General features: G+C 35.8%; 1 protein-coding gene across 2 annotated transcripts in view; it reads left to right on the forward strand.

The window, feature by feature from the left end:
• Positions 1–19,935, forward strand: part of STRADB (STE20 related adaptor beta) — a 21,223-nt gene extending 1,288 nt beyond the window's left edge. The window contains exons 2-12 of one of the 2 annotated variants that reach the window (XM_007469216.1): positions 1,884–1,980; positions 5,201–5,281; positions 10,168–10,267; positions 13,320–13,441; positions 14,525–14,633; positions 15,514–15,637; positions 16,635–16,806; positions 17,331–17,435; positions 17,601–17,845; positions 18,546–18,588; positions 19,096–19,808. In XM_007469216.1, the coding sequence (XP_007469278.1) occupies positions 1,969–1,980; positions 5,201–5,281; positions 10,168–10,267; positions 13,320–13,441; positions 14,525–14,633; positions 15,514–15,637; positions 16,635–16,806; positions 17,331–17,435; positions 17,601–17,845; positions 18,546–18,588; positions 19,096–19,239 (1,257 nt within the window). In that variant the 5' untranslated portion in view covers positions 1,884–1,968 and the 3' untranslated portion in view covers positions 19,240–19,808. Of the gene's footprint in view, positions 1–1,880; positions 1,981–5,200; positions 5,282–10,167; positions 10,268–13,319; positions 13,442–14,524; positions 14,634–15,513; positions 15,638–16,634; positions 16,807–17,330; positions 17,436–17,600; positions 17,846–18,545; positions 18,589–19,071 lie in introns of those variants that run through there. The other variant, XM_007469217.1, reaches the window with a different exon arrangement.

A 19,935-nucleotide genomic window follows, 5' to 3' on the forward strand; every position in this document is an offset into this window, starting at 1 on the left:
CTTAGCAGGGAGCTGCTGCCTTGACCTCAAAATGTCTCATAAAATTATCTCTTAATAGTCTGTCACATCTAAAGCAAAATCCTCTGGGGTTAAGCCACGCACGTGGGCAACCCCTTTAGTACTGACAGTTCTCACAGGTTGTGTCCGTTTCTTATGAGTTTTTCTGAAAAATAGATAATGTAATGGAGTTTAAAGGTTTTTTGTTGTTGTTTAAGAAAGAACTTAACTGATATTACACAGAAAGAGCAAGAAACAAATTCCTGAGAACCAGGAAATTCAGTTAATCATGACATCCCTGATCTTTCTGCTTGTAGGAATGTATGCTCCAAGTGGTCAGGGCCTTGTCTGCCTCGATCACTAGTGAGTGTCCCCAGTGCCCAGCACAGTGCCTGACCCATAACAGCCATTCATTAAACACTTGTGGGATGAATACTTGACCGTTTCAGGTAACAGGGTAATTACTTTCTACATGCCTGTAGTTTCTTCATTTACTTGGATATTTCCTTAGAATAGATTACTAGAAGTGAGAATTTTACAGGGTCAAAAGGGATGAACATTTTTATAGTTATCAAAACATTGCCAACTTACTTTCCAAATGAGTCCTACCATTTGGTACCTTTCAGAGCATCTTCTCAAGCTCTTATTGATACAGTATTTGGTAGTTCTGAGCACTTTCAGATAAAGTATTTCATTGATCCGAATCACCCTGGAAAGTGAGCAGGGCAGGTTTTGCATTACCTCTTTTGTAACACAGCAAACACCAGTGCCTTAAATTGATGGTAATGAATGGCAGGTGACAAAAATAAACCATTTCGGGTTTTTTTCTTCTTCCCATTCTCTTCCTTTGGTTTGTAGTGAATATCCTGAATAAACTGACATCTTTTCTTAGCAATAAAATTGGATGCTGCTGTATATCTATGGTTTACAAAAGCTTTTTCTTTCTCATTTTGTTCAGATGTTTGCAGATGCCTTGATCAAACTTGGGGACTTCATTAAAATGAAATAATGAACCACAATTTAGGTGAAAGAGATACTGGGTAGGTGTAAGGGAATATCCAGCACTAGCAAGTTTCTAACATTGCCACCCTTTCTATTAGGAAAGATTTGGAAACTTTTGGTGGTGCTTTTGTAGCTCCTTGAATCTGAATAAATTACTATTTTAAACCTCTGCCTTCATAAACTATTGAGATTAATACTCCATCAGTGAAAGTGGACAGGAATTATTTGTGTAATAATCTGCATATCTTTCCTATCTGTCAGTAAATTCCAAGAAGAATGGAAATGAGAACTGAGAATCATAAAAAATATTCAATCTACAGAAAATATTATTTTCACATGAAAACTGAAAAAAAATCTTTTTTTAAACATGGCAAGAAGAAAATGTAATTAATTCCTACTCTGTTGCTAATCTTGACTCTTTACCAAATTTGCCGGTCAGTTACCCTAGATGATTTAATAGGTAATTAATCGGATAAGGAAGCTTTGGAAGATTCAAAGTTTACTTCTAAGTAGAACCATTGGAAATTCTTGGGCATCATTTGTATTAAAAGTGGGTCCAACATTGCCTTTCTGTATTGTTTTTACATTTGCTTAGGGTTCTCTAAAAAAGTAGTATAGAAAAGATAAGGAAGAAGGGATGCAGGTTTATTGAGGATTTGGAAATATTCAGAACCTCCTTTCAACTTCACTCTGCCTTTCTGTTGTGATGTCAGATCCCAAATAGTGTTCAGTAAACAGAAATGCTCTTTAAGGACACCTTTCAGAAATGTCTGTAGTCCTTGTGTCAAAGAATAGCTGCCCAAATAGTGGTGGGTTTATGGCAACTAGATCTTTAAGGAATTTGTATGTAAATATAAGTTATTTTGCTTCTGTTTTTATACTAGGATATTTCTGTATCTTGAAGATAAAGCAGAAATCTTCTTTGGAGTAGATGGATTTTTCTCACTTTCTGTGAACTAAAGCAATTCAATGTCTCTTTTGGTAAGTTTTTATAAGCGTGGATCTAATTTTGTGTCAATAGAGTAATTAGATGTTAGTGCAAAGCCCTAATAGGCATACTCTGATGGAATATTCTTAGGCTCTGAGATATTATTTTGATTTGAAAGACTTCTGGTCTTTAAAAATGAGTTAAATTATCATTGAGTTTTTGTCTCTTTAAAAAAGAGCTTCTCCTATACTTTTCTGATATACTCCTCTATTCCTTTGTCCCATACCCACTTTTCTCATACATTTACTGTCCTTAGACATTACTCTTCCATCCAGTTAGCTATGCCTTATCCTTTAAATCTTTCAAAAATCCCTTTGACAAATTTCCATCTGACTAAAGGCAAGCAAAATAGTATGAAAAATAAGCCCCTTGACTTAACAAGACAGGAAACATTAGGATCATTGTCTAATATGATGTATAGATACTAACGTGGTTTTTGTTTATATTAAGTCCATGGTATCTACTCTAGATTAAGTAGTTTTAGGACTTTCATTGTGTCTTATGTAGAATATAATACGTTATTTGATTATTTGAATTATTAAAGCAGTGATCTTTTAAAAAGTGATGGGTGCATTTGTATGATGTTTTGTAATTTACAAATACTTTCATGTATTATATCTCTCTCAGTCTTCAAAATTGTAAGCAGGGCAGGTGGTATAATCCTCATTTGGAGTTTGGCCCGTGATTGCAAAGAATTAGAGCCAGGGCTCAAACTCACATCTGCCAATCCACTCTATCACTTGCCAATTCTGAGAGGCAGAACTATGAAGTTAGGAGACTGTATTGTTAGTTATTTGGAAAATACATAATGCATTTACTTTATGTTTAAAGTAAAGTTTATCTACTTAAAAGGGGAGCTTTATATATCTGGAAAATACATTGAGGTGAAATATCTACCTCATTTTCTAAAGCAGGGATCAGCAAACTTTTTCTTTAGAGGGCCAGGTAGTATTTGTGTGCTATGTGATCTCTATTAAGTTACTCTTGTAAAAAGCTGCCATAGGCAATATGTAAATAAATGCAAATGAATGTGTCTGTGTTTCTGTAAAATTTTATGCACTAAAACAGGTGGTGGGTCAGATTTGACTTGTGGACCATAGTTTGTTGACCCCTGCTCTAAAGGATTACTTAAGATTAACAATTTTATGTCAGTTTGTAGGTTGGATGAGATGTAAAAGGGCATTTGATAGATAGAGATACTGAGCTTCAAAGGGCTGTATGGTTGCCCAGGGCTTCAAAATTTGGGGGAAAGGACATCTTACTTAATCTATTATTTCATAATTATGGATTTTTGGAAAAATAGAATTTGATAGGGTCATTTATATTTGTTCAGTTTGTTAATAATTTTACTTTGTATTCTTCTTGCAATGAAATATTTAGAATCCTTTGAATCAAAACATTCATGTTTTCTCCTCAGTGAGGTATTTGTATAACTGAGATAAAGTTAATGTTTTTGCTTATGAAGGATTCTTCCTCATTCAAGTTTTACCTCTATTTGGCAGCTAAGAAGTGGTGGTTTCAAAGGAACAGCAGGAACAAAATTCCAGACTCCCAGAAAGAAAGCAGGTGTTCAGCATAAACCATGTTGTTTGCATAGACAGTTTAGGCACACCATGATCCATTCTTACTGGAGAATGGTGGGAACCCTCCCAAAATCTGAGTTCCTAGATACCAGCCAAGGGTCAACCTTGCAAACAGGCCTTCCCAAGGAGAGCAGTTTTAGGCCTGCTAACCCTTTCCCACACAATAGTATGAATGATTATTGTGAAAGATTCAGGGCAAATGTTGGAAAATATATGTAAGTACCAAATATAATATATAAATGATGTAACTGGTGGCTATTTTTTATATGAACAACAGTATTAAGTACCTTCAAAAACATTTATTGTAAATTTTATTCACCCTACACAAACCAGTAGAAACTTTGCAAAGGAAATGATTCTACAGCTATCTTGACTGTTAGCTCCTGTTCTTCAGGGGCGAGTTTTACATAAAACGGTGGGGATATATGTCAAATTATTGTGGTAAGATTGATATGTACAGACTGTAGGAATTCAACTTAATCAGTAATTTAGGCTAACTGGGAAAATGATTGGTTTGATTAATGATAAATTCTGGCATATTTTAAGCTAAAGGAAGTTTGATTAACTTTAAGTAAGTGACTGCAAAATAGACGTGGATGGACTTGTCTTAAAGACTCATTTGATTTTATACTTTAATGTTCATATAAAAATGAATGTTCAGGGCTTCCCTGGTGGCGCAGTGGTTGAGAGTCGCCTGCTGATGCAGGGGACACGGGTTCGTGCCCCGGTCCGGGAAGATCCCACATGCCGTGGAGCGGCTGGGCCCGTGAGCCATGGCCACTGAGCCTGCGCGTCCGGAACCTGTGTTCCACAACAGTGAGAGGCCCGCGTACCACCAAAAAAAAAAAAAAAAAAACCACCAAAAAAAAAAAAAAAAAAAAGAATGTTCATAAGATGCTTGAAAATAATTAAAAGTCTCTTTCATACAATTTGTTTATACTTTTCTTTTGACATACCTTTTCTTCCTAAATAAGTATAACATCAGCTTTACGCCACTAACGTGTGTAGGTGTTACATTTCTTTATTGACAATATGTGATAACGGAACACTGAGTTGAAATGCAGGAAAGTGTAAATTGTGATACTGGAACTAAGTCTCTTAATTTGATTTGAGTTGGTTAGAGATGTTTATCACCTTACGGAACAAAATTGGTTCCAAGTATTGATATACTCAATGTGTGGTTTAATGTGGATAAACATGGTCCCCACACTTAAGGGAAAAAGAAAATCTGAGGATCAAGATAAAAATAACATGATAAGCATAGCAGAATATATCTTTAGCTAAGTATTCAGAAAAACACTGCAAAGATTATGAAAGGGTTAAAAATTAACACCAGCAGTAAAAATGAATTGATACTATTACCTCCAGGGTAGAGGGCAAGAATCAGAGATAGCGCCAAGTAAAATTATAGCAGATATGAAATTTGTCTTCTGCATACCCAGCTGCTTCTCCGTTCTCTCCCATACTGTCTACCTCCACAGTATGAATCCTGGCTCCAGTTCAGGTTCCTGCACGTTGCGCTTTCTCTCTGCTCCTCACCCCAGTCAACAGACTTTTTTGTATCCACATGCCACCCTTACTTATCTTGTGACTTATTTTTCACTTATTTAGTGTATTTCTGAATTTACAGGATTGTTTCTGCACTTCACGAACACAGGTTGAATCACTCAGACCTGAAAAACAGTCTGAAACCAGTACCCATCGAAACTTGGTAAGAAAATGGTTAAGTACAATTAATACTCCTCTTTTGCCTTCTGTGACACCATTTTACAGAATATAATTTCTGGTTTTCCTATATCTCTTTTTCTTTACTTCATTCTTCTTTCACTTTTCTTCTTTTACTGTTTCTTTTTCCTCTACATAAGCTATTCTCCAGAAGTCTGTAATTGGCCTCTGCTCTTCTGCCTAAACAGACTCTCCCTAAGCAGTCTCACCGGCTCCTGTGGTTTCAGTTGCTCAGATTTCAGATTGTCTGAAGCTACCTGAGGTTTTCCTTTAGGTTGTGAGGGGACCCTGTCATCAGGTAGGACTGATGATTCTTAAGTTTTTACCTGCAACGTTGGACTCTTTCCTGGGCACCAGATGTGTCTGTAGAATTCCTCTGGTTAGAGTTTTCAAAGGCATCTCTGTGTAGTTTGAGTAAAACCTTAATCTCTCAAAACTTCACTGACCTATTGAATTTCCTGCTTTGGCAAATGAAAATCCATCTACTAAATCACCCTAACTAGAAACTTTGGAGTTATCCTCACACTGCCTCTTCCTCTGCCCTCACATCTAGTTACACACCAAGTCTTACGGATCTGTCTCTGAAATGCCCTTGAGTCCATCCCCTCCTTCACCTGATCACTGCTGCTACTCAAATCTCATCATGTCTCACCTGGACTGTTGCAGGTAAACACATTGCCTCTAGTTTCCTAGACACACATATAACCTCCTCTCCTACTCAGATCAGTATTCAACACTGTTACCAATACAGGCCTGTTTGTGCCACTTTCCAGCTTTAAAATTGCCATTGGTTTCCTAAAGCGTATGGGATAAAGCCTAAACTTGTTAGTGTTTTATAAGGACTCTTAATGGTATGGAATATGTCTGATGTTTGAGTTTCATTTATTGCTACTGAGTCTTAGCACACACTTTTAATTCTGCTTGAAATACCCCTCTAAAATTCTTCCTCGTGCTTAAAGAGTTGGCTCAAATATCACATCTCTGAAGCCTTTGCTCTTGTACCTTTAATTCTGTTATGGTCCTACAGATCTTAGACATCCTCATAAAATGGCATTTACTATATTATCTCACAATGATTGATGTATATGTCTCTCCACATGATCCCCATAAAATAGGCATCCTGTCTTTTTTATCTTTATCATCCCTGGGCAATGCCTGATGTATTAAATAATATTTAAAGAAACATGCTGAGAAATAAATATTTCTCTGGGATCTTCCCCTCTAAATCTCTTAATTTTCATTTTATATTATAATTATTTCTATAAAATAGAACCTGCCTCGCAGATACCTTAGTCCTACAAAATAGAGTAATCCCAGTTAATCCTATTTTTAAATTTATTCTGACCTTATCTTCAATTGTCATGATTTTTGTCATTTCGCTTTTTACTCGCTAATAATGTAAAGTCTTCTAGTTACGTACCTTGTTGTACAATAGGATATAGTATCCAATCCTAGTTTTCATTCAAGTATTACCCTTCAGACAGGTAGTGTTTAGAAAGTAAAGTGTCTGTTGTTGACTCCTTGCTGTTACCAAGAGAGAGGCCTAGAACTCAGGAAATTTCCACAAGTGCTGCTTTTTTTGTGGGAGGGGTTATTGTGCTAGGTACACATAACATAAAATTTACGATCTTAACCATTTTAAAGTGTACAGTTCAATGACATCAAATACATTCATAATATTGTACAACTATCACCACCATTCATCTCTGTAACTCTTCATCTTGTAAAACTGAAACTCTGTACCTATTAAACAGTAGCTCCTCCTTCCCTTATAATTCCCCTGCCTCTTGGAAACCACAATTCTACTTTGTTTCTGGTCTTTGACTACTCTAAGTACCAGTATAAGTGGAATCATACTGTATTTGTTATTTTGTGACTGAGATTTTTCACTTAGCATAATGTCCTCAAGGTTCACTAGTGTTGCAGCATACTGCAGAATTTCCTTGCTTTTTAAGGTTGAATAATATTCCATTATATGTATATACTACATTTTGCTTATTCATTCATCTGTTGGTGGACACTTGGTTTGCATCCACATTGTAGCTATTGTGAATAGTGCTGCTATGAACATGGGAGTACAAATATCTCTTTGAGACCCTGATTTCAATTCTTTTAGGTATATACCCAGAAGTGGAATTGCTGGATCCTATGGTAATTCTATTTAAATTTTTTGAGGAATGACCATACTGTTTTCAACAGTGGCTGTACCATTTTACATTCCCACCAGCAGAGCACAAGAGTTCCAGTTTCTCTGCATCCTCTCTGATACTCATTTTCTGCTTTTTTGATAACAGCCATCATAAAGGGTGTGAGGTGGTATATCATTGTAGTTTTGATTTGCATTTCCCTAATGATTAGTGATGTTGAGCACTTTTTCATGTGTTTATTGACCACATACATGTATTCTGTGGAGAATGTCTATTCAGAGTCCTTTGCCCATTTTTGAATTGGGTTGTTTGTTTTTTGTTGTTGAATTTTAGTTCTTTCTATATTCTGGGTATTAACATCTTATCAGAAGTATGACCTACAAATATTTTCTTGATCCATTTTGAGTAATTTTTCTATAGGTAAGGGTCCAACTTCATTCTTTTGCATCTGGATATCCAGTTTTCTCAGCACCATTTGTTGAAAATACTGTCCTAGCTCCATTGAATGGTCTTGGCACACTTGTCAAAAGTCATTTGACCATATATGTAAGGGTTTATTTCTGGGCTCTTTATTCTGTTCTCTTGCTGTATATGTCTGTCTTTGTGTCAACACCACACTGTTTTAGTTACTGTAGGTTTGTAGTAAGTTTTGAAATCAGGAAGAGTGAGTCCTCCAATTTTGTTGCTTTTTCAACATTGTTTTTGCTATTCAGGATCCCTTGAGATTTTAATAATATTAAGTCTTCCAATCTTTGAACATGAGGTATGTTTCCATTCAGTTATGTCTTCTTTAATTTCTCTCAGCAATGTTTTGTAGTTTCCATTGTACAAATCTTTCACTGCCTTGGTTAAGTTAATTTCTAAGTATTTTATTCTTTTTGGTGCTATTGTAAATGGTATTGTTTTCATGACTTTTTTCCCAGATTATTCATTAACCAGGTCTTTTGAATTTTTAGTTCAAAAAGTTATTAAAAAGTTTGACAAGGACAAGGACTCTGCCATGATTTTTGCTTTCTAATTCTCTAACTGGTCATGAAATCAAAAAGAAAAGTGAGGTTAGTTTTTAGATGATTTACTTTTAGTAAACCTATATTGTCTTCTTGTGATTACCATGTTGTTTTCTTAAGTGTCCATAACTCGTTTGTGTAGTGATTTGATACCAAACCTTACTGGGCAACAGCATCAAGCTTGCCCCTTTATCCTTTTTTCCCTTTTTTGAAAATTGAGTCAATGTTTGACTATTTCCATTTGGGTTTCTCATCTGAGTTTTACTATATTTACAGACTTAATATCCTAGATGTAATTGTCTTTGGTTTGGAGGTTTGAACCTGTTTAAAACAACCTGTTTTGAGCTTCAGCTACTTAATTACAACCTAAGTGCTTCTAGTTTAAAGAAGACTATTTCCCTAATGGAGTTGAGGGAAGCAAAGTAGAGGTTGATTAGCCTTATTTCAATCCCTCATCTGGTAACCTGATGCCATTTGTTTCAAGCAGTGAACTGTAAGCCTCAGTTCATTCTGTGCTCTAGCCTTCCTGACAGACTTATAGCTTATCACTTTAAACATTTTTTAAACTGCTATATGCTCTTCTTTCTCTTATATGTGTTCTTTAAATCTGAGTTTAAGACTACTTGTTCTAAAGAAATTGCATTGATTTATTCACATTTCTTTCTTCATTGGGATTATTTCCAATCGTATGGTAGAATTTCTTTTTCTAGCCTTTCATCCCTCTTGCAGATTATTCACCTTTTACCATGAGCTTACAATTATATTTTTCTGCTCTTAAAAGCTTGGGGAACATGTAGAGTCAAATGTAAAAAATAGTTAGCAGAATTCCTAGTACATAGTAATGTCATTTCTAACTCCCTTCTTCCTTCTCTTAACCTTGGAGGTAGTAACAAGATTCTTGCCACCTGCTGGTGCCTGTAAAGGCTGCTAAGTGCCTTTGGAGTACTGGTGTCCTTTTAGAGATCCTCATGGTTGTCATATGATGCCAGTGGTGTTGGCCTCTTCTTTCTCCTGTGTGCAAGTTATTTCAGTGCCACTGGGATCTGGTGCAAACCTAGCACTCTGACTCCATAGTATCCCGTGAAAGGCCATAGTGGTGCATGGTCATTAACTCAGGACTTCTGTACCCTATCCTGTTCTCCCATCTCTTGAGGCTTATTTTTCTTTCTGACCTCCCTTCTGATTCATCTCATCTTTGAAAAACTTCTTCAGCTTCTTTGAATAGGTTTTAGTATGGAAATTGTTCCTTGACTGTTAACACTTCCATTAGCTGAGCAGATGCGTGTATGTGTAATGATTGTAACTGACAACCACTTGAAGTAAGAGCACCAGAATAGAATATTCCTCATAGGTCCTTTCATTTCTTCCCTTGATATATTTATTAGATACCCTGAAGAGTCAACAGCCATTCTTAGCAACTCCTAAGAATGCTTCCTGGAAATTGTGCTGAAAAGTATTCTTCACTACCTGTAAATCTGTTTTTCTAGCGCTCTCGCCCTTCACAGGCTGATAGCTTTATAACTAGCATCCCTTATTAGCTGTTGTAAATACTCTTGGGATCTTAAAACAGTCTCTTAAGCCACCTTTTCAGCGCCTTCTTAATGAGCACTTGTGTGTTTGAAAAGACAATATCAGTATTTTACATTGGAGTAGGGGACCAAATTGGGGCACCAAAAAGTTTATACCTATTTTGTTTTCATATTTTTAAAACAATGCAGGTTGATGATCCAACCCTTTCCTTGTTGCCTCCATCCACTAGAGCCAGTGAAGTTATCTGTTCCACCAACGTTTCTCACTATGAACTCCAAGTGGAAATAGGTAATCATTCTAGATTGCATATAATTGACTCATCATTGTTAGAAATGAAATTGATGACAAAAAGATTACTTTGTAAGCAGGTCTATCTTGTTACCCACAGCATAAAACTAAATGTTAATTGTCAGTCAAACGGATCTGTTAATTTTATCTGTCCTAAAACAGTAGCCCAGATTTTTTTCAAGATTACCTTCTAGAATTTTTACTTTTTCACTGAAGTACTTGTAAATAATCTAAGCATTTGTTATTTGTATCTTTATTGTGGGGAACTTCTGATCATTTGTCTGATTTAAACCAAATCGTAAATCTTTTCAGTTACAGTGCTTTAACCAAATTACTTTCTTTTAACTTAAAACCTTGCCTAAAATCCCATTCGTAGTAGAAACTTTTTTCAGTTAAGTTTGGAACTGGCTGAGTTATTGTTTTTAGCCTTATACCTGTGAAAAGTTGCTCTGAGTATTCAGAAACATCTCTTAAATAATACAAAGAGTATTATCTTAGGTGCTAGGAATATAAAGCCATGTAAAACACTTGAGGAGTTCACATCCTCTCTGGGAAGACAAACATGAAAGATAGCTTTGTCTTATGCACTGGAAGGTACTATAGTAGAGATGTGCTAAGTGTTATGGGAACAGAGAAGATGGAGCGTTCACCTGTGCAACTCGTCTATTCTAGGAGTCAAGGAAGATAGCAAAAAGGGGCTGGATCCTGAAGCATGAGCAAAAGTTTACTAAACATTCTAGTCAGGGTTTTTATTCAAACAACAAAAAACAGTCCTTACTACTTAAACTAAAAGAATTTTTTGAACAATTTTGCTAACTCACAGAATCATTGGCTAGAGAAATGGGCTTGGAAGAAACCAAGAGAAACTATGTGACTAGAACCGTAGCCTGAGTCACAGCATAAGAGCAGCCTAGTTAATGTACGCTAGTAGGGTACTTTAACCCCACTAGATGATGTTGGACCCCACTTGTGAGTTCCAACTTAACTGAAAAAGTTTCTACTACGAATGGGATTTTAGGTAAGGTTTTAAGTTTTAAGTGTGAGTTCTGACTGCCTCTGCTTCTTTTGTCACTCACTTCATCCTCTAATTGACCAAGCTTATGTCATTGACCCTCCCATGCCCAGGTCAAGGTGACCAAAAGAGAAATAAGGATTTGACCTTTTCTAAAATAGCACTGCTGGAAAATGCCCCCAAATTAGAAAGGACTTTTCAGATGGTGTCAATCCAAAAAAGGTAAAAAAATAATTACTCGAATAGGTGACTGAGGAAGGACTATCACATAGCTGCTCTGTGCCTAGACTCAGGAACATAGGGAGAATAGGCAGTAGGGGTAGATAAATCTGTAAAAGGAGGCTTGGAACCATTGTGAAAGAGCTCATATGGGGTATATATATAGAAGTTCAGACTTTCTCTGTCAGCCCTGCAACGTACCAACTTCGTTACTCAGTGGATTTAAGGAAAGGTTTGGAATTTATCGTCTCTACTAGAGAGACATTATGGAATAGTGATGATGATAATAATAGCATCTAATCGGCATCAGGCTGAACATATTGTATGTATTTTTTCATTTAGCCCTCCCATTTTGCAGATGAGGATACTGAGGCTCTGAGAATTGAAGTAATAGTCATACAGTTAGTGATTTGAAAGCAAACTGTTGTGACTGTAAGGTCTAAGCTCTCAGCTGCTGCACTGTAGTACCTTTCTTTTGATAAAGTGTTGAATTTAGAAGGACAACTGGCAGCAGTTCCAGGCAGCAATCTGGAAGATATAGTATATCAGGGATTTATAGCCAGAGTATCATCCTCATCACCTGAGTCTTTTTAAAAATTGCAATGCCTATATCCCATCACAGGCCTCCTGAATCAAAATTACTGGTGAATGGGAACTAGGCACAGGCTTTTGAAGTAGTTCCATCAGTGTTTTGGTGCATGTCCTGGTTGAGAATGCAGGGTATAGTGAGGAAATCACTGCATCTATCCAGAGAACAAGGACAGGACTTGAGCTAAGGCAAGTGATGCTTGTCGCTGGGAAGGAAGGGATGAATTTCAGATTAACTGCATTTCAACAATAAAAATGACAGAATTTGGTGACTGTGGAGAGAGGGAGGAAACTAACATTTATTAGGTGTCTATTAATAGATTACCATTCTAGGTGTTTTTAGTTTAAAAACTGACAACACCAAATGCTGGTGAGTATGTCAAGTAACTGCAGTACTTATACGTGGCTTGTGGGAATGCAAAGAGGTTCAGCCACTTTCAAAAACAGTTTGACAACTTCTTATAAGGTTAAACATACACGACCTAGCAATCCCACTTGCAGGTGTTTGCCAAAGAGAAATGAAAACATACATCTACTTAAAGAATGGTTTTGGCAGCTTTATTTGTAGTCACAAAAAACTGAAAACAAGCGAAGTTTATTAATTTATGAATAGATAAAAATAAATTGTGGTATATACATATAATGGATTATTACTCTGCAATAGAGAGAAATTAACTACTGAAACACGGAAGAATCTCAAAAGCATTATACTAACTGAAAGAAGCCAGACACAAAAAACTGTACTCCCTATGATACTACTTACATGACAAACAAAAATCACATCAGTGGTTGCCAGGGACTGGGAGTAGGGGATTGCTGAGTAACATTCCATTGTTTGAATGTAACAATTTGTTTATCAAGTCACAATACTAACCATTACAATAGGTGTGTAATGGTATATTGTGTTTAATTCCTACTCCTCTATTTTGAGCATCTTTTCATGTGCTTCTTGGCCACTTCTGTGTCTTCTTTTGTGGCTTACCTATTTAATCTTCTGCCTAATTTTTAGTTGGGATGTTTGTCATTTATTATAGAGCTATAAGAGTTCTTTATATAGTACTCTGTGTGTAAGTCTTGTCAGATATAAATATTGTTAATACTTTCAATCAGTGGCTTGCCTTCTCATTTTCTTAACAGTGTTTTCTTGAAGAGCCAAAATTTTTAATTTTGTTGAAGTCCAGATTATCAGTTTTTTCCTTTGGTCATTAACACAAGTTTTACGTCTGATTATAGGAAGAGGATTTGACAACTTGACTTCTGTCCATCTCGCACGGCACACTCCTACAGGAACACTGGTCACTGTAAAAATTACAAATCTGGAAAACTGCACTGAAGAACGCCTGAAAGCTTTACAGGTAAAATACACACACACACAAAAAGATACATTTAATTTAATGTCTATTTGAGGAGATTACACCTATAAGAATTTTTTTTTCGCAAATTAGTAGTTCTGTTAGAGAAAGGTATTTCTTTCTTCTAATAAACATGCAATTACAGGATTGGAAGGAATACTTGGAAGCCAGATCCATGAAAGAGCAAATATATTCAAACTTTGGCAACTACTGTAAGTTCCTTCAAATGAATATCATATTTGGAACACTGGTCTGGAATTTATTTAAATACCCCTCGTCAGTCCAGTCACAAATAATCGTATAGGGAAATAGAAAAAACAAAAGCAAACAGTGTCCTTTTCATCCAGCTAAGTAAAACTAGCTTCTGAATTGATAAATTTTAACAGATTGCATTTCAGGAATATTATAATACCATTTCAATTGTCACTAATCATTTTTGATACAAAGAGGGAAAGGATTTTGTTTTGATATTATCCCAATTTTTTAACTATTTATATGTGCACATGTATATTGCACAGAAGAAGACTGGAAGAAATTATACTAAAATGTTAACAGTGGTTCTATGATTTAATGTTAGAAGTGACTTTTATACTCATATTTTAATGTATTTTTTAAATGTTTCTATCATAAGAACACAGCATAGTTATTGACTGTGACCTCTGGAGTCAGACTGTCTAATAAGTTCACATCCTACTTTCATTAATTATGTGCTTTTGGACAAGTTTTCTAACTTGTTTCTAAGTATCCTCTTCTGTAAAATGGGAATTATAACATCACATACTTTGTGTAGTGGTTGTGGTTGTGAGATTTAAAGACATGATAGCACTAAGAACAGTGCTTAGTACTAATAAGCTCCATTATTGGTACTAATAAGCTGCCACTACTGCTGTTATCTTCATAATGAGGAAAAAGGTTGGGTTTTTTTGGTTTGTTTTATTATTTAAATCCACTTTATTGTTATTTACTTTTCCCTTCTTTTTTGGAGTATAATTTCTTTACACTGGTGTGTTAGTTTCTGCTTTATAACAACGTGAATCAGCTAAAAAGGTTGTTTTTAAATGTCTTGTCTCTGTGTTTCTATACTAGAAAGCAGTGATTCTATCCCACTTTTTCCGGCATCCCAATATTACAACTTACTGGACTGTTTTCACTGTTGGCAGCTGGCTTTGGGTTATTTCTCCTTTTATGGCCTATGGTAAGAAAACTCATTTTAGGTAAAATAATTCATGGTTTAGCCTGGATGCTATAATTAAGGATGAGTGTGATCTTAGATTTATGATTCACTACTTTTAATTTATAAATCTGATGGCCAATTCTAGATTTCATGATATATTTTTATATCTGGTTCATGTTGAATTTCAGTCTTCAGAAAAAAGAGTAGAATGGGTCTCATGATCATTGAAACCACCACTGATTGCTTCTCCAAGAAGTCAATCCTTTGAACAAGCTGTATTTTTCCCTTCAGTTTCCTTCCTCTCTCTCAGTGGAGAGCTGCTGTTACTCTTCAAGCAAAAATAGTTTTTCTTCTTGTGCACACCATCCCTATCCTTGTTTCTCTGCATTGTAAACTTATTTCACTGTATTGTAAACATCTGTGTGTGTACCTGTCTCCTTCACTGGATTTGAGCTTCTCGAGGGCAGGATCCTGTATGTATTTTTCATTTTGGTATCCCCAGGTGCTCATAAAATACCTAGCACAAGTAGTGTTCAGTAGGTGTGTTGAATAAATAAATGAATGGATTCTAGAGCTTTGATTTTTAGGATAGCTTTTGTGAATTGCCTGTGGATTTAAAATATGTATGTTCTCACACAGTATGTATTTTTTAGTAATATTGAATATTGTTAATTCACTTTCCTAATCTCTAGCATGGCATTAGAAAAGTCTTTTTAAAGATTGGTGAAGGAAAATTACCTTGGCATAAGAAAGTGGTTAGACTCTAAAATGTAACGCGTGTGCATGCGAGCGTGTGTGTGTATGTGTGTGTGTGTTTATGGTTGATAAGAACATTTAAAACATAGCTAGAAGCAAAATCACTTTTCAGTGTTCATCTGAAGATTTCAGGGGTTTCTTTCAGGTTCAGCAAGTCAACTCTTGAGGACTTACTTTCCTGAAGGAATGAGTGAAACTTTAATAAGAAACATTCTCTTTGGAGCAGTGAGAGGGTTGAACTATCTGCATCAGAATGGCTGTATTCACAGGTATTTACTTATTTGTATTTTACAAAGTGAAAGAATTTGAGAGGAAGAAGGCTTTTAGGGAGCTTTTAGGAAGGAGCAGTTGAGTGTTAGAATGGAGGATAGGAAACTTGCAAATGAAAATTGAGGGAGGAAGGGACCAGTAGGTATAGTAGATGCTTACATTTTATAATTCATTCACCAGAAATGTTCAGACCACTTCCTCTGTGCCAGGTGCTGTGCTCCGTGCTGGGATGGAGTGCCTGTCTTCGCACAGCTCAAGTCCCAATAATGAGGGTTACAAGAACCTATCTGTTTGGGGTATAAGCTGTGGGGAGTGGGGTCCTAGTTAACTCTTGTGTTTTGTTTTTTCCTTAAGCAAATAAAGAGATGCTTTATGTGCTTTTCAGTTTTATGTCATGTTTATATCATATACAGATTGTAACTAAACCTTTGATTTCCTAAGTGTTCTGTAGCACTTTGAGATTATCTTACTAAATATCAGTTCTCTTGTTGCCAAACCGTATGTACAGAAGTAATTGGCTGAATGTTAAAAACAATGCTGTTCTAAGATACATTGGGACTTTGTTTTCCTTTTTAATTAAGTTGCTTTTAAATAAGCTTGTTTTCTTATTGTTTGTTTCACCTCAAAGCTTTTTTTCTTACTGTTTGTTGTTTCTTAGCAGCATTCTGGTTAACTGAGGATTTCTAGCAGACAGTATTCTAATTAATCAAGGTTTTATTATACTTTACCAGACTATTGGCCATCCTGCTCTATTAGTTTCCAGTTTCTGTGTTTAGGATGAAAAACAAGGCTCTTTTATAATTTATTTGATGAAGGAAATTTTTACATTAGACGTATCTTTATAAGTTTTGTTAATACCATGAGAGGCTATCTTTTATTGGATAATATTGCATTTAACTTTAAATTATAACTTCTAAGGATTTATTCTAACCAGATTTTTATCCTTTCTTCATTGGCCAATTTCTTGGTATTTAGGATTGTTTCTTTTTGTTCTAGGAGTATTAAAGCCAGCCATATCCTCATTTCTGGTGATGGCCTAGTGACCCTCTCTGGCCTGTCCCATCTGCATAGTTTGGTTAAGCACGGACAGAAGCATAGGGCTGTGTATGATTTCCCACAGTTCAGCACATCAGTGCAGCCGTGGCTGAGTCCAGAACTACTGAGACAGGTCAGGTGTGGCCATTGCATTGGGTTGTCTATGTGTCTTAAGTGTCTTCTGAGTTTGACTAAAGGACAGTTGTGCCCTTATATTTGGATTGATGAAAGGCCTACTGCAAGACTTTTTAAATTCTCTCTCTTTTTTTTTTTTTTTTTTTTGCGGTACGGCGGGCCTCTCACTGTTGTGGCCTCTCCTGTTGCAGAGCACAGGCTCTGGACACGCAGGCCCCGCCGCGGCCATGGCTCACGGGCCTAGCCACTCGGCGGCATGTGGGATCTTCCCGGACCGGGGCACAAACCCGTGTCCCCTGCATCGGCAGGCGGACTCTCAACCACTGCACCACCAGGGAAGCCCTAAATTCTTTCTTGTCAAAATTAGTTAGGAATTTTTAAATGTATACCAAATATTAGGTATATCTTGATTTCTCATGAGTTTTTTCCATTATTATTCACCACCCTTTATTAAAAAAGCATATGTATGTAACTTTTTAAATGGTATTTACACTAAAGAACTTCAAATTAATTGTTCTACAGGATTTACATGGATATAATGTAAAGTCAGATATTTACAGCGTTGGGATTACAGCATGTGAATTGGCCAGTGGGCAGGTACCTTTCCAGGACATGCACAGGACTCAGGTAAATGCTGCTAAAATCCCTGAACTACTTTCCTTTCATAAGATCCCTTACACTCATAATTTCTTTTAAACATCTTTGCTGTAGACTCTTAGGACCTTTATTGTTGTTGTTATTGCTTTAATATTTTGCCTGAAAATGACTGAAGGAAATTTTTCTTTCTTTTAGATGTTGTTACAGAAACTGAAAGGTCCTCCTTATAGCCCATTGGATATCAGTATTTTCCCTCAGTCGGAATCCAGAATGAAAAATTCCCGATCAGGTGTAGACTCTGGGATTGGAGAAAGTGTACATGTCTCCAGTGGAACTCGCACAGTAAATAGTGACAGATTGCAAACACCGCCCTCAAAAACATTCTCTCCTGCCTTCCTTAGCTTGGTACAGCTCTGTTTGCAGCAAGATCCTGAGAAAAGGTAATATTGGTCACTTCTAAATAGCATAAAACATCTGTGTCTTGTATTTTATAGAAGTTTTGTGAGATTTCCTTCTTGCCAAATTCAAATCTTTTATCAGTCTTTTCATCAAAAAACTATACAGTAGCCTAATCCAGAAAATACCAATGCTAAAAGCAAGTGGAGACAATGAGCAAATGGGAAGAATACTAGATTAGAAGTCAGAAGACTTGGGCTTCAGTCTCAGCTGTATCATTTCCTAATCAAGTCACCTTGTAAAAATCAGTTAATCTTTCTGGACGTTAATTACTGCACTTATGTTAAGACATTTTAGAAACTTCCAAGCAGTACAAGAGTGTTAGTTGCTGGTATTACAATAATTATTATCACAGATAACTAATGCGTTAGCATTTTGGAAATAAGGTGTGTGTCTTTTTAATCTGTTTTAAGCCCCTTAATGCCTAGTATAGTTCCTTATAATTAGTAAGTGCCTAATAAATGTTAAGTCACCGAATAATTGAAGGTTATCTCTAGAATTAATTCCTCCCATTAGTTAAGGTTGAAGCTAAGAATTGGGCTTCCTTACATATATTTTTTCCTTTTAATTTTTGTGTATTGAGTTTTATAGCTCTAAACCTAAGTTCTAACATAGTTTACACCAAAAAAATCTACATTCTAATATGAGGTCTTTTTTAAAATAATTTTTTCAAAAAAATTTCAGGCCATCAGCAAGCAGTTTATTATCCCATGTTTTCTTCAAACAGGTGAGCTGATCTATCTTTGTTGTCTAGATGTTTTTTAATACTATTAAAAAGTCACATCATTTTTTTGGCTTAATGGGACAGTTTGGTTACTAAGATTCTTAATAATTTTCTTATAAGGTAAAGTTAAAAAGAAGAAAACGTTTTTGGTAGTTTAATTGTAAACTTCCTAAAATATTTCCATTCTGCAAAACAAAATGAGTAAAGACAAACGTAATATCATCATGTGTTACTTTATCCTCAGCTTATATTTTGATTAACGTAGAGACATTTTATTTTTCTATATTGGCTAGAAATGATGTAAGGGCAAAATAATTCTGATAAAAGTCGGTTTATTTGACTGTTACTTCTTCTTGTTTTCGGATAACCAGAATCAAAGGCATGTTTAAGTGAAAATACCTAAAAACAATTTAAACACATTTAACATTTCTTTAAAAGTTATTTTTTACTAAAAAAAACTAATGTATTGAATTTATGTACCAACAGCCTTATTTTGAGTTTCTTTAACAGATGAAGGAAGAAAGCCAGAGTTCAATACTTTCACTGTTGCCTCCTGCTTGTCACAGGCCATCAACAGCACCACCTCCAGTGTCACCTTGGACTGAGCCGGAATGGGATTTTCCTGATGAAAAAGATTCAAACTGGGAATTCTAGGGCTGCCAAACCCTTTTATGTCCTATATACTTGACACTTTCTCCCTGCTGCTTTTTCTTCTGTATTGCTAGGTACAAATACTAGAATTATACTTGAAAATACAGTTGGTGCACTGGAGAATCTATCATTTAAAACCACTCTGTTCAAAGGAGCATGAGGTTATAGCCCCTTTGGTTAGCTCAGAGTGCTGTTACAACTCCAGGGAAACTTTGGAATTATTAATCTAACTACATTTAGTGTCATCTCTTCTCAAAATTTTTTCCCAAGCTGTGACTAACTATTCTTTTTGATCTCTCAGTATAATTTTTGAGCCAGTTAAATTTTTCAGCATTTTGCTGCCCTCAGGGGAATGAGCCCTCAGAGGACATTGCTTCCAAGTACACTTTTTACTTCCAGATTCTCTAGCCTTTTTAATCAGCTTTTGTTAAACCAACAGGCTAGTTTATCCTGGCATCAAACCTGTTTTTGATAGAAGGGAAAATGTTTATACTTTCCCATTTTCATGTGTTAATACTTATGGTAATATCAAACTGAGCCTCACTCACATTAAATGATTCACTTGAAATATATGGAGAAGTTGTAATTTGCTTTTTTTTTAATTGTTAAGGGGCTAAAGTAACACTTTTCTACTTATGTAAATTATAGATCCTAAATTCATGCACCCCGAGGGAGCTCAATAAAGATTTATTCAATTGA

Source organism: Lipotes vexillifer, unplaced genomic scaffold (assembly GCF_000442215.2).
Source record: "Lipotes vexillifer unplaced genomic scaffold, Lipotes_vexillifer_v1.1 scaffold648, whole genome shotgun sequence".
Taxonomy (NCBI): domain Eukaryota; kingdom Metazoa; phylum Chordata; class Mammalia; order Artiodactyla; family Lipotidae; genus Lipotes; species Lipotes vexillifer.